Below are 15,003 nucleotides of genomic sequence, written 5' to 3'. Positions count from 1 at the left end.
GTTCGACTGTGTTTCTCCATTGCTGTGACAAAATAATTTGACCAATACCAACTTGGGGAGGAAAGGGCTTATTTGTCTTACATCTCCTGGGTTACAGTTCATCACTAAGGGAGCCCAGGGTAGGAACTCTGGGGTAGGAACCTGGAGGCAGAAGCTGATGCATAGGCCGTGGAGGAACACTGCTTACTGGCTTGCTTTCCTGGCCCCTGCTCAGCCTGCTTTCTTATGCAACACAGACCCACCAGCCAAGGGTGGCACCACCCACAGTGGGCTGGGCCCTCTCACATCACTCAGTAATCAAGAAGATGCCCTACAGACAATGGCCACGGGCCAGTCCAATGGAGGCAATTCCCCAATTGAGGCTCCTTCAACCTAGGTGTGTCAAGTTGACACTAAAGCTATCCAGTGTAGGGACACCAAGGTAGGTGGTTCTTTAGGGTATTAGAAGAGTTGTTAACACAGTAGACAGCAGCAGGGATGAGCTCTGGGGAGAGCGAAGGCCCATTCGGCAGAGTGGGAACCCCTTCTTACAAGTTTTAGAGGAAGGGGGAAGGTTCTATGCCACGTGATTGATGAGTAGCCCGTGCCTGTAGTCAGACTGTCTCTGAGTCAGCTTTGGGAATCTAGTAAAACAGTCACTTTAGTTCTAAGAAATGACTGATGTTTGGGGAATCATCTCAGTTTAACTACAATGGAGGCACTACAAATGGCACTGCCCTGACTAACACTTCCCATCTTTGGCTTCCCTTACTTGTGGCCGTTACCTGTGTTTGGTTTCCCCAAGAAAGGTCTTTTCTGAAGGGATCTAGGTACGTGGGGCCCAAATAGCTGCCCTGGAACTTAGCTCCTTTCCATATTAGGATAAGCCTGGGCAGTGAAGGTGAACAGACAGGAAGGTGCTGCTCTATAACAGGAATGCTTCATCTAGGCGCATCGTTCTTTGGCCAGATTCCCAGACCTCAGCCCAGAGTCACTCATTCTGAACTGTCACTCGTTCTTGTGTGCTGGGAACAGACATGGGACATTGGCACTGGTGGAGCATGCTGTCCCTTGGAGCTTATCACATCGGCTCCCTGCACTATGCAGGTCCTGGTCCCACCCCCTGTTCACTGTGCCCTTCAGGCTGTCACATTCAGAGTGCTTCCAGCCAGCCCAAGCCCGCCTCTATTTGAGATTTGACTGACATGTTTTATCTCCTCTCCGTGTCTCAGTCTTTCCCTGTCCTCTGTTTCTTCCTCCTGCCCCACTAGGGGAGTCCCTCTAGAGCATCCTGTTTTAGTCCTGTGTTAACTGAGCTGATAGGAAGGCCCACCACTCTTTTCCCATGAGCGCCTGTCACCTGAAATTTGGAGTTGTCCTCCTGCAGATGTGCTCCTAGCCCCTGGCTCTGGCTTCTACCTGTGGCCTTTAAGACTCTAATTCAGATGCTGATATTCATTCTTTCTTAGTGGTCCTCCTTGGATCTGCCATCAGCCCTCTGTCAGGTGACTCCCTGCTCTGCCTCCTCCTCTTTGCCCTTTATATCCTAGCCAAGCGCCAGTGGAGGCGGGATTCCCCATCAAAGGATGATAGCAGCCATTTGTGTTGCTGTTGAATGCTTTTGTCATCTTTGAAGCCCTCAAAACAAGGGTGGGGACCAAGTGCTGCAGCTGGGCCTAACACACGTGTTGTTTCCCGTCTCATGCCCTTGTATCCCCCCTCCTACCGGCCACCCCATGCCAGAGAGTGCCTGCCTCTGAAACTCTTAGCTGCAGGGATCTCTTGTCCTTGTGGGGCTGTGGCCGTCCTATATAGTGAGTGCACTGCCGTGTTGTTGAGAGCCCAACCCTGAACTTCAATCCACTAGGACTGAATCTTAATCCATTGTTGTGCTTTGAGAATAATGGAGCTGGTTGGATTTGTATTCAAGTCTTGTTTGTTCTTCATCTAGGGGGTCTGGGCCAGCTGGGAGTAGGGCTTGCTGGCCTTCTGAGGTAAGAACTTTAAAACCTGAATTGTAAAATTCAAGCTCTTTTTTCAAAAAAGAATTATTTTCGGTGTATGAGTGTTTTGTCTTCATGTATATAAGTGTACCCGTGTCATGCAGTGCCCACAGATGGCCAGTAGGGGGTGCTGGATCCCCTGGAACTGGAGTTACAGATGGTTGTCAGCTGCCATGTGGGTGCTAGGAACTGAACCTAGGTCCTCTGCAAGAGTAGCCAGTGCTCTTAACTGCTGGGCCATCTTTCCAGCTCCAAAATCCAAGTTCCTAAGAATTTGTAGCTTTTTGTCTTTGCCATGTTAACCACTTGTTCTCTCTCCTTGTGCCCCTGACTGCTTAAGATGTCTCATCTAAGTAACTGCTTAAAATACATTTGGTTTGCTGGGTGTGGTGGCGCACGCCTTTAATCCCAGCACTGGGGAGGCAGAGGCAGGCGAAGCCCTGTGAGTTCAAGGCCAGCCTGGTCTACATAGTGAGTTCAGGCTAGCTGGGGCTACAGGGAGACTCTGTCTCAAAAACAAAATAAAACAAAACAAAAATACATTCGCTTTGCCTCTTTCTCACGGGTCCCTGACACAATGTCTCCCCACTGACCCTTTGCACTCCCTTTTCTAACTTGGGTATAGTGAGACTCTCCACCCTAGATGAACCACTTGCCTTTCACTTGCTTGGGGGCAGTGGGCAGGGGCAGTGCTTGTAGGCTCTGTGAGGGAACAGGAGCAGTGAGGGTTGGTGAGGGAGAGTGGATAAAGGATGAGAAGGAGAGGTGGAAGTCCTAGGAATACTGAGATGACACTGGTGACCAGTGGGGCGAGAGCAGGCTGCAGGATGAAGAGGCCGTCTGGGCTTAGGGAGGCAGGAGCTGAGGGGTGTGACCATGGTGAGGAGGAAGAAGGGGATGAGGTGCCTGGAAACCGCAGTGCCTATTTGCAAAGATGGCTTTTCTAGGGCTCGTGTCCTTGACATTGCTGACTTGTGTGTGTGGCCTTTCTTTCTCATCAGGAAACGATTTGGGAGGGACAGTGTGATTTTATCAGACATAAGGAAGCCCCCTGCTCATGTCTTCTGCAGTGGTAAGAGACGATAGTCCTCCATGTTTTTTACTTTACAAAGTGAAATCAAAGAGGCAGCTCATGAGTCTGTGTGAATCAAAGAGAGCGCAATCAGGCACAGTCCTGTGCTTAAAGAATATATCGGTCTTTTTGAGACAGGGTCTCCCCATAACCCCAACTAGCCTGGAACTCACTATGTAGACCAGGCTGGCCTTGAACTCACAGAGTTCCGCTTGCCTCTGCCTCCTGAGTGGAGTGCTGGGACTACAGGTGTACGCCACCACGCCTGGCACTTGAACATTTTTAGTGCTGGCACTGTTCAGATGGCAAGGAATCAGAGAGTGCTGTGCAACTTAAGTTTTGGAACAATGTATTTTGATATTATTTGCAATATTGTCTTTGAAGTAAGAAATTGGATTCTTGGCTTTTGAGTGTTTAGTGATCTTACTAGCTTGTGAAGGCCACAAACAAAAAAATCAAGTTCTGTGGTGAGGAAAAGGAGCTTTAAGAGTCTGGGGAAGGCCAGGCTGGATGGAACATGACTGTAAGCCAAGCACTCAGAAGGTTGGGATAGAAGCTACATAGCAAGATTCTGGAGGGAGGGAGGGAGGGAGGGAGGGGGAAGGGGGAGAGAAGGAAGGAGAGAAAGAGGGAGAGAGGGAGGGAGAAAGAGACGGAGGGAGGAAAGTATAAAGAGAGAGTGATGTCTTTTCTAGTCAGTGTGTCAGTGTCGGGAACCCACTTAGCCCGTGAACCCCGGCCCTTTACACTCTGCTCTCTGCAGGCCCATTTATTTATGCTGATATCTTGGATTATAAGAAGCTCCACGAGATCGTGGTAAACCACCGCATCACCTGGCTGTTCCACTACAGTGCTCTGCTAAGTGCTGTTGGAGAAGCAAATGTACCCCTGGCCAAAGCTGTGAATATAACGGGTGAGCAGCTGGCTTAGCCTAGCAGGGCCAGTTCCCAGCCTTTTGGAAGAAGAAGTTTACTTTTATTTTCAGATTTTCATAGTGCTTGTTCATTTCAGGATTGCATAACATTCTGGAAGTTGCAGCGAAATACAATGTGAGGCTGTTTGTGCCCAGCACCATTGGGGCTTTTGGACCTACCTCTCCTCGGAACCATACACCTGATTTCAGTATTCAAAGACCCAGAACCATCTACGGGGTGTCCAAGGTCCATGCAGAGCTCATGGGAGAAGTAAGCTTTGCTCAGTGAGATTGCTGAGTATTCAGGGCCAGATGATTCTGTGTGTCCTGTCCCATCTTTCTGCTTCAGACACCTGCTGCTTCATCTTGGGAGCCTTTAGCCCACTCCTCAGACCAGCACCCAAAGATGCCTACTTAGCAGGTGTGCTTGCCAAGGAGCAGGCTCTGTAGCTCTCAAGGAGCTCCTCAGTCCCAAGGTGCCGCTTGCCCACAGCCATGGTAACACTTCTGGATGCTCTGGTCCTGAACTTGCTCTTATCCTGTGCTCGCTGCCCATCTTGTTTGTGAGGCACCATTTCTTTGGGCTCTCAGCACTGGGCGTTCTGGTGAGAGTGTTAAAATCTTCTTTTTCTGTGTGTGTGCATGTGGGGGAGTGGGGGGAGTGTGCACGTGTGCACATGTGTGTGGAGGTCAAGATGGATGTTTTCCTCAATTACTCCACACCTTATTTTTTAACATTTTATTATTTTTTATGTGTATGAGTGTATTGTCTACATGTGCATAAGTGCACCTGTGTTGTGAAATGCCTGTGGAAGTCAGAAGAGGGTGTTGGATCCCCTGGAGCTGGAGTTACGGATGGTTGTTAGCCATCATCTGGGTGCTGAGAATCAGCAATGCTGTTAAATCTTGAGCTATCTCTGCAGCCTTCCCTCCACCTTATTTTCCGAGCCAGGGTCTCTCACTAGCATCTGAAGCAAATAGGGGAGTAGGTGAGGCTGCTGGGTGCTGAGCCCCAGTGATCCTGTCTCCAGCTCCTCTGTACTGGGATTGTAGGCTCGTGCTGTGCCCCTCTTTATCATTGCAGTATTGACTGAGCACTGAAATGGAGGTTCTTTGAAGATAAGTGACTGAGTAAAGACAAACGAAAGATTGGAATTTAAAGAATCTTCATTTAATTTTAGTTTTTTAAGATTTGTTATTTTTAAAGGCTGGGTGTGGTGGTACATGCCTTTAATCTCAGTACCTGAGAGGCAAAGGCAGGCAGATCTCTGTGAGTTCAAAGCCAGCCTGGTCTATATAGTGAGTTCCAGACCAGCCAGGGCTACATAGTGTGACCCTGTCTTAAACAAACAAACAAATAATGGTTTTTTAAAAAAGATTATTTTTATGGGTGTGTTTTGCCTGCACCACATGCAGGCAGTGCCCATAGAGGCCACAAAAGGGCATCAGATACACTGCAACTGGAGTTATAGATAGCTCCCATGTGGGTGCTAGGAACTGAACCCATCTCCAGCCTCTCATTTTCTTTCTTTTTAAATTGCGTCTGTGCATATTTTGTGTGTGTGCATGTGCGTGTGTGTGTGTGTGTGTGTGTGTGTGTACAGGCATGTGTGTCATGGCATGTGAGTGAGGGTCAGAGAACAGTTTGTGGGGTTCTTCTCTCTTTCTACCTTTAGGTTGATTCTGGGGAATCCAACTCCAGTGGCCAGACTGTGACACAAGTGTATTTACCACCGATCTACCTTTTGGGCCCCAAGTCCTCATTTTCTTGAGAATTTTTTATTTTTTATTTTTGGTCTTTTGGAGACAGGGTCTCCCTGTAGCCCCAGCTGTCCTGGAACTCACTATGTAGACCAGGCTGGCCTTGAACTCACAGAGATTTGCCTGCCTCTGTCTCCCAAGTGCTGGAACTAAAGGTGTGCACCACCATGCCCGCCCATTTTCTTGAGCATTTTGATATTGCTGCATGGGGCGGTATTTCGGGAAAATGCAATTTCTTTACTTTGTTTTATCTGATCTACAGGATTCTTTTTTTGAGTCAGCTCTTTCTTTTTCTTAGTACTATTATCACCGGTATGGGCTCGATTTCCGGTGCCTGAGGTATCCTGGAATTATTTCTGCAGATTCCCAGCCTGGAGGAGGAACAACTGGTAAGTGCTACCTCTGGTTTTCTTTGAGTGTAAGTTACCTTGTTGCTGGGAGTCTTCTTGGTTGGTAAATTGCCCACCTTAGTTTCCCTTCGTGTATTTCAAAAGAAATTAGGAGCCAGAAATCAGAAACTAGAAAGTAGCTTTATCTGTTGAGCCATCTCACTGGCCACTAGAACGCAGGAGTTTAAAAAATTCTCAGTAACCTAGTGTGACTGTAATACTGAGATAGCCCACACTAGTCAGATCGCTTTGGGAGCCTTCTATTTTTAGCAGTCTAGATCGGTTCTGCGAAGAGGTTCTGCGAAGAGAGTGTTGGAAGGCTGGCCTTAGTCCTGGACTATCGTCATCCTCCTGGCCATGAGAACCCCCAGGCTGGATTCTCTTTCAGATTATGCAGTCCAGATTTTCCATGCTGCAGTCAAGAACAACAGGTTTGAGTGCAACCTCAAAGCCAGCACCAGGCTTCCAATGATGTACATCGACGACTGCCTCAGGGCCACCCTGGAAGTCATGGAGGCCCCCTCAGAGTGTCTCTCTATACGGACCTACAATATCAGTGCTGTGAGCTTCACCCCCGAGGAGTTGGCCCAGGTACTCTGCAAGTACGTGCCTGAGTTCCAGATCACCTACCGTGTGGATCCCCTCCGACAGGCCATAGGTAGGCCATAGACAGGTCCCCACGTGAGCCATCTCATGTTCAAAATTGAGTTTGTGATCCCCTGAGGTTGGAACCCTTGGGGTTGGTGAGTTACAGCTCTTTCCCAGCTTCAAGCCTGGGCTGCAGACCAGCTGCTGTGGGGTCCGTTCTGTAGTAGATGCTTCCAATGTGGGAAACAAATTCTGTGGGAGAAAAGTTCCAGGCTGAGGAGGAAACCCTGCACCATTTCACCATTACAGTTTAACACAGAGCAGGGAGGAATGGAAGCAATCAAGGTGGTGTGCAAATAGCCTTGGGCTTTGTATGCTGTCATTGCCACCTGTGGCCTGCAGAGCCCTTCTGGGTATGAGTGCTCCCTTCCAAAGCTGTGTGAGAATTTAATAACATGAAAACCCTGTAATGTCTTCTGAGAAGGTGACCGTGTGTACTAGCCGCTCTGTTCTTGTCAAAGAGGGAATTTCCCATTATGTACCTTGTTTTACCTTCACATAAAATACTCCCACCCTTTTGCAAATCCAGAACCTGGATAATCCCCTCTCCCATGTCTTTCCCTAGCGGATAGCTGGCCCATGAGCTTGGACGACAGCACTGCTCGGAAGGACTGGGGCTGGAAGCATGATTTTGATCTTCCAGGGTTGGTAAGAACAATGCTCAGCTTCCAGGGTTTCAGCACCAGAGTCGCCCACGCCAACTGAGGGCAGTGTTGGAGTCACTCCCTGCCCTGCGCAGAGCAAGAGGCAGCTGTTGGCACCCTGGGGAACCACGGTACTAAGTCGGAGGACTAATTGAACTGAATTTTGACAATTCATAATGACCTGCTGGGTGGGAACTGGAGTTACTTTCATCATTGTCTTTGCACTGTCTATGCACGTGGCACAGAATGAAGTCCCAAGTCATGGTAGTAGTTATTTCCGGAAATTTGGAACATTTGTATTTAATTAAATTCAATTTAAACATTACTTCTGAAACTATTATTCTCTTGACCAGCACGAAGGATTACATTTTAAGGACTTTCAAAGGTGTACTCCTAATTTAACAGTATTCTTTGCTGTCCAATTAGAACATAAAACATGTACTAGCCCTATGGTTTTCAAGACTTTCATGCTTCTCCTTAAGGATTACTTGCAATTTACTTTCCCTAAGAAGATTGATTTAGAAAGATTAAGTAGCTGGTAAAGGAGGGCCTGGTGCACTTCGGTTCCTCTCCTGCTAGGAAGCTAAGTGGTGTCTATGGAACTTTAACTCCTTGACCTGGTGACATCCACATCCCCAGAGTGCCTGTTTCAAGACATAGGATCCTGGACTTCGCCCTTCAGACTGACCCAGCAAATGCAGGGAGCTGGCTGTGGCCTGCCACTCTTGGACTTGCTCCAAGCAGTTTCGAAAGGTACCCAGGCCAGGCTTTTTCTGGTCTTGGGACTGAGTTTGACTGCAGAAAAGCCTCTGTAGACAACCCCAGCTACCTCAGGAAATGACCAGCAAGGAGAGCTCCCAGTTCCACAGATAAGCCATAGGTCTATTTGATAATGGCTATGTTTATATTATGGGTTAGTGGTGATAAATTATTACACATTTAGAATTTTAAATTCCTAGATTATGACTTGAGTGTTTTGGAGTCATAACTGCATTTGAATCTCTCTTTTTTAAACTGGAGAACTTTTAGATAATTGAGTTTTAATAGTTGCATTAGTATAGTGTTCTAGTTTGTTTCTCCATTGCTGTGACAAAATACTCTGACCAATACTAACTTGGAGAGGAAAGGGTTTATTTTATCTTACATTTCCCAGGTCACAGTTCATTAGGGAGCCCAAGGTAGGAACTCAGGGCAGGAACCTGGAGGCAGGAGCTGGAGCACAGGCCATGGAGGAATGCTGCTTACTGGCTTGCTCCCTGGCCCCTGCTCAGCCTCCTTTCTTATGCAACACAGGCCCACCCGCCCAGGGGTGGCACACCACCCACAGTGGGCTGGGCCCTCCCGCATCATCAACAATCAAGAAGATGCCCCACAGACAGTGCCACAGGCCAGTCCTATGGAGGAATTCCCCAATTGTGGCTCCCTCAACCCAGATGTGTCAAGTTGACACTAAAGCTATCCAGCACATATAGGTTATCCCTCACACACTTAGTGTAATTAAGCTTACATTTATAGATTTTGTTTTCAGAATTCTTTTTTATAGCTTTATTGAGACATAGTTCATACATTATAAAACATTTAAAATTTATAGTTGGTTGGTTTTCAGTATGTTAGGGTTGCATAGTCTTTGTGACAATGTGACTTTAAGCCATTTCAATATCCCAAAGAGAAATCACATCCAGGTTCTCTCCCTCTGTGTCTTTGGATTGTGGGTTCTGAATTTTTTGTATGAGTAGAATGGGTATTTTGTGAAAGGCTCCAGATTTGTTAATCTGCACAATAACGAGATTTCCAGCTTTACATACAGGGTTCATGAATGCTACTTAAATTTCAAATCCACTTTTGACATTAAAATTACTTTTTGTAACTTAACAGGTTAAGAACAATGATCTGGGTGGGACAAGTTTCAAGCTCATGTGTAGTTTTTAAAAAAGATTATTTTATATGTATGAGTGTTTTGCTTGCCAAGTATGTATGTGCACCACATGTGTGCAGTGCCCATGGAGGCCAGAAGAAGGCTTTGGATCCTCTGGAACTGGAATTACGGTTGGTAGCAAGGTGTCATGTAGATGCTGGGAACTAAACCAGGGTCCTCTGGAAGAGCAGCCACAGTGCTCTTAACTGCTGAGCCATCTCTCCAGCTCATGGGTATGATTTTTTTTTTTAAATCTATGTGTATGACAAGGCTAATAGCATGAATGGGTGTGTCTCTCACCCTCTCTACATATGACTATGACCTGATTACATTTTGAATGTGTGTGGATGGTGCTGGGGATAAAATGCAGAGCCTCATGCACACCAGGCAAGTATATCACTGACCTACATCTCTAGCTGCCTCTATCTACTTTCAAGGCTGTATAAATTTCCATTGTCTGTATTGACAGAAATATTTAATAGGTTCCATAATTAAGGACATTTGGACTCTTTGTAGTCCTTGGCTGTTATAAACAATGCTGTAAAAAATAATGTTGCAGCCGGGTGTGGTGGTATGTACCGTGGGAGGTAGAGGCAAGCAAATCTCTGAGTTCGAGGCCAGCCTGATCTACACAGCGTGTTTCCAGCCAGTTGGGGCTACAGGGAGACTCTGTCTCAGACCAAACAAAATATTGTAGCAAGTGCACTTAACTTTAATTGACTGAAAGCCAAAATTACTTTCTGGGACTTTTGAAGGGCAGAGATTTTATATCTAAGTCACTATAATCTCCTTAAAGGGCAGTGTCTTCCTACTGAAATAAGAGCTTACGGAGTGACTATGAAGCACTTACCTAAACAAAGCACCAGTAGTGAGAACTTTTCATTAGATATTTGCCCACATGCTTTCATGAAAGATCTGCATGGAATAGCTATGTTGCACAACTTGCATGTTTCTTAGATTGTGTTCACGGTGGGCAGAAACTGATTGAGGCGTGGACTGGCCTATCATTTTCTGTGCCCTAATTTTGTTAGTACTAAGACTTAAGTTCATGGTTTATGTTCTGTTCACATTAATAAAGACTGTGTAAGCAGAATAAAGAAGCATTGTCAGCATAACAGGATGGCAGAGAAAGACTTTGCCAACCTCCCCTCAAAGACAGGATGTGCCGTGTTGATGAGTGACATGGGATGGAGGTGAAAGGTCAAGAAGAGGACGACTGTGCTCCCAGCACCATTTTGAAAGTGCATTTACTCTTCAAAAATGCGTGCTCGTCTGTCCAGGAGCTGGGTCCATTGCCTCCTATGTTCAGGCACCTGAGCCTTCAGGACCACAGCTGTGAACAGTGCTTGCTGCACTCCTGGCCCTAGTCTAAGTCAGTCAGGGCTTCTTAAGTATTCTCTCTCATGACTCCTTTATTTTAACATGAGCCTGTTGTATATATAAAATAGTCATATCAATCAAACGTTTACTGATAGCCCATCCTAAGGAAATTTATTTAAAACAATTCTTTTGTATACATATGTTTATTATTGATTGAAAATGAAATCAAGTTTGCATACTATTGAGATGGATGTGCCCATTAGTTTTGACATAAATTTTGGGTGGATATTTGATTCTGAAGGACATAGAGCATCTTCAACATTTTTCAGAGTTGGTCAATATTTTGATTTTGTAGTCAGCGCTGCTGAGAATACCTCTTCATGTACAAATTTATGTGGTGACAGAAATATATTTAGAAATTGTGGGAAGTTCTGTTCTAATCCCAAGCCAAAATTCACATAACCATATTTATGAAACTCAAACAGCATTTTTTTTGTCTTTTTGAGACAGGATCTCCCTATAGCTGCAGCTGACCTGGAACTGGCTGTGTAGACCAGGCTGGCCTGATCTCACAGAGATCCATCTGCCTGTGCCTCCCAAGTGCTGGGACTAAAGGCGTGTGCCACCACAGTTGGCTTCAAACAGCAATTTTTAAAAATCAAACATTCTAACACAATCCAATCCAAAGACACTCTGATTTGATACTCACATGGGGAGGAATCATAAGAAGAAGACAGTTAAAGATTTTGTTTTCTGCAGTTAAACCATTGTGTTTCTGTAATTGCAGAAAATGTGGTATGGTCTGTAAAAACGCTGCCATTCCTAATACTGAGCAATCTCAGTTGGAGCCGTGTTCCAGGGCGCCATTAGTTAGCATGGCGGGAAGGCATGCGCAGTGTGTGTGTACATTCAGAAAAAGCCACAGGGAGTCTGTGATATAATAGGGGCCAATGAGTGTTGCCAGAAACACCAGGATTCATTTCATGTTTGATTTTCAATTAGTTTTTGGTTGCCTGTTCAGAAACCTTTCACTACTGTAAAAAATTTGAGAACTTCCACATTCAGTTGCAGATCCACAGAAGCTTGTGGGGGGTTGTTCTGTGTCAGGTCTTAGCACGTCAAGATTCAAGGAAGGAGCCCATAGTAGACTAGTGGCCTGGCAGACGGCAGGTGACCTAATGCCTGTATGTTCTTTGATTAGACTTGAATCTTTGAATGAGTGCTTATCTGGCACACTAGAAACCTCTATTTTCTCTATACAAGTATGAAGGTGTGAGAATATGGTTTTAGAAGTTTCATTTGTGCACACAGGAGACAAAATTAATCCTGCCAGTTATTTTGTCTCAAATTGTATATTTTTTTTCTTGATTAAAAACTATTTTATATGTATGAGTGTTCTACCTGCATGTATGTAGGTATACCATGTGTGTGCAGTGCCCATGGAGGCCAGAAGAGGGTGTTGACTCCCTTTGAGTTGGAGTTACAGATGGTTGTTAGCCGCCATGTGGTTGCTGGGAACTGAACCTGGGTCCTCTGCAATAGCAGCCAGTGGCTTAACCTCTGAGCCATCTCTCCAACCCAAATTACATAATTCTAAGCAGATCCCTTTTTGTCCTGACTCTGCAGCGTGAACTTCCTCCTCAATCTCTTTTAGTCAGGGAATTTGAAATATACTCACACTTCATTTCCTTAATTAAGAAATCAAAAATTTGGTACATTTGAAAAAAATATCTATAAAACATGCAAATTATGAATCATAGGAACAAATGAAACTGCTGGAAACTCCCAACTGTGCTCGGGACTTGCTCACCCCACGCTCCTCTTTGGCTGCCTTATTTTGTGATTTTATGTAGCACAGGTGGTGTATTAATCACTTTTCTGTTGCTATGATAGAAACACTGTCCAAAGCAACTTAAAAAAGGGAGAGTTTATTTGGCTTATGGTTGCAAAGGGGCAAGACTCAGTCCATCACGGAGGGGAGGCGTGGTGGCAGAGGTGGCTGGAAGAGGAACAGAAACTAAGTGCTCACATCTTCAAGCAGGCACAGGAAACAGCAACTCGAGATCTGGCAAGTCTTAAGAACTCTGTAAGCCCATACCCAGTGACGTGCTTCCTCTAGCATGGCTACACCTTCTAAGACCTCCTAAAACAGCGCCACCAACTAGGGGCAAAATACTCAAATGCTTGGAGTCTGTGGGGGGCCATTGTCATTCAAACCACCGCAGGTGGGCTGTGCAGGTGTCCCTCATTTCACAGGCATGACATTACACAAGGTGATTAAATATATCCATTTCCTTTTGCCCTTTGAATAAGCTGTCAAAAAATCTTCCTTGAAGTTACTCAGTATATTCACATTAAGGCAAAATCACTTGGTTGTCTTGTGTTTAAATACGGGTTTCCAGTCTGTTAAATAGGTAAAAAATGATTGAGTGTGTGCATATGTGTGTATGAGAAAGAGTGTGTATGTCTGTGTGTGTGTTTGAGTAAAGGCCTCACTCTTTGGTCAAGCTGGCCTTGAAGTGGTAGTCATCCTCCAGTGTCAGCCTCCCAAGTGCTGGATTTGTAGGTGTGAACCATCACATCTGGTGCTAGTTTTTTTAAGTCATATTGTTATTTTGGGAGAAAAAAGCTCAAACATTTACTAAATATCTGCCATATGCTTTGAAACTGATTTTTCAGTGTTGAAATGAACTACCGGCCTGACATATTTACTCAGCCTTGAAACAGATGGATGTCTGTGGGGGAAGAAGCAAGTGCTTTCTAAGAATCTTTCTGTGTTATTAAAGATTCAGAAGCTCTCCTCACTAGTACTGAATTTTGGTCATATGGCTGTTCTCATCACCGTGTGAAAACTTTCAGCATTTTTGTTTAATAGACACAGTCAGCTCACATCTCCCCGGAAACCCTCCCTAGAGACACTGTGCCTTGGTCTCTAGTTTAGTGCACAGCTGAATGTTCCTGGCTTGCTCTCACTTTCCACCAAAAGCAGGAAGGACTCTGGAGCGATGTTGTCAGTTGTGCCCCAGAGTCACTTCATGCCCGTGTCCTTTAGGTAAGTGTGATGGGCCTGGATCCATAAAAACAAAATCCCAGAGTTCTTTTTGCTGCGTGTGGCTTCTTTTTGATAGATCCACCCATGTTGTTGTGCTCAGTCATTTTCAGTGCTGCAGTGGACCCCAGTGTGCATATGGCGAAGCAGCATGCTAGAAATCCTCTTTGGCGTGCCGGATGTGCGGATTGTTTTCAGCCAGAGACTACGATTAGGAGTGCTGTGTACCTCCTTTCGCATGGTTGGATTTTGTTCATTGTCTGCCTAGGGTCTGTAGTCTGCGCTGAATGGCAGACTGGGTTTAGCTTCAGTACCTGTAACCTCACAGCTCCTCACAATGTGTGGGCACATGCTCCATGTCCTGGCCAACATTTGGTATTGCCAGGGTTTTTAATTTGAGCCACTTGCTGTGTGCTGTGCCTTTTTTGTTCAATTCCATTTGGTGCTGGAGATTGAGCGTAGGACCTTGTCTATGTTGAGTGTGTGGTTCACTCCTGAGCTACACTAAATTATTTGCACACACACACGTTTATATATATAACAAAAGTAAAAATGTTGTGCACTGAATTTTGTTAAAATTTGGGGGGGGGCAAGTTTGATAGTTTTGTTACCAAAATAGGTTATTTTTTAAATTTTTATTTATTTTTGTTTATGAGTGTTATGCCTGCATGTATGTAACAGCACCATGTCATGCAATTCCCACAGAGGTCAGAAGAAGGTGTTGGATCCCCTGGGACTGGAGTTATGGACAGTTGTTAGCCACTATGTGGGTGCTGGGATTCGCACCAGGGTCTTCTGCGAGAGTTGCCAGTGCTCTTAACCACTGAGCCATGTCTCTAGCCCAAAATAGACTATTTTCAAACATGTAAAATTTTAGAAATTTATTGTGTGTGTGTGTGTAGAGTGATGTGTAAGTGATATATGTATGAGAGTGTAGGTGCAAACATGCCACAGCACACGTGTTGAGGTCATAGTTGATTCTCTCCTTCCACTGTAGGTTCTGGGATCAAACCCATGTCATCAGGCTTGTGAGGCAAGCGCCTTTACCTGCTGACCCATCTTGCCAGTCCTACACAGACTATTTTAAAAGCAGTTTTTGGTTCACAGCATCTGGACCCTTACACACGTACAGCCTCCCCCACTGCCATTATCCCATAGGGGAGAGGCACCTTTGTTAAAACTGAATGAATCTGCCTGGGTGTGGTGGCGCACGCTTTTAATCCCAGCATTCAGGAGGCAGAGGCAGGTGGATCTTTGTGAGTTCAAGGCCAGCCTGGTCTACATAGTGAGTTCCAGGCCAGCTGGGGCTA

General features: G+C 45.5%; 1 protein-coding gene across 1 annotated transcript in view; it reads left to right on the top strand.

Annotated features, from left to right (window-relative positions):
* LOC103729977 (L-threonine 3-dehydrogenase, mitochondrial-like) overlaps positions 1-7,691 on the top strand; it is a 36,638-nt gene extending 28,947 nt beyond the window's left edge. The window contains exons 4-10 of the mRNA XM_008828092.2: positions 1,931-1,973; positions 2,984-3,054; positions 3,818-3,967; positions 4,066-4,238; positions 6,027-6,117; positions 6,506-6,775; positions 7,331-7,691. Coding sequence (XP_008826314.1) covers positions 1,931-1,973; positions 2,984-3,054; positions 3,818-3,967; positions 4,066-4,238; positions 6,027-6,117; positions 6,506-6,775; positions 7,331-7,470 — 938 coding nt within the window. The 3' untranslated portion in view covers positions 7,471-7,691. The remainder of the gene's footprint in view (positions 1-1,930; positions 1,974-2,983; positions 3,055-3,817; positions 3,968-4,065; positions 4,239-6,026; positions 6,118-6,505; positions 6,776-7,330) is intronic.
* The last annotated feature ends 7,312 nt before the right edge of the window (positions 7,692-15,003 follow it).

The sequence above is a fragment of the Nannospalax galili genome, unplaced genomic scaffold (genome assembly GCF_000622305.1).
Source record: "Nannospalax galili isolate Female #2095 unplaced genomic scaffold, S.galili_v1.0 scaffold612, whole genome shotgun sequence".
NCBI lineage: Eukaryota > Metazoa > Chordata > Mammalia > Rodentia > Spalacidae > Nannospalax > Nannospalax galili.
This window is presented reverse-complemented; position numbering and strand designations above follow the sequence as displayed.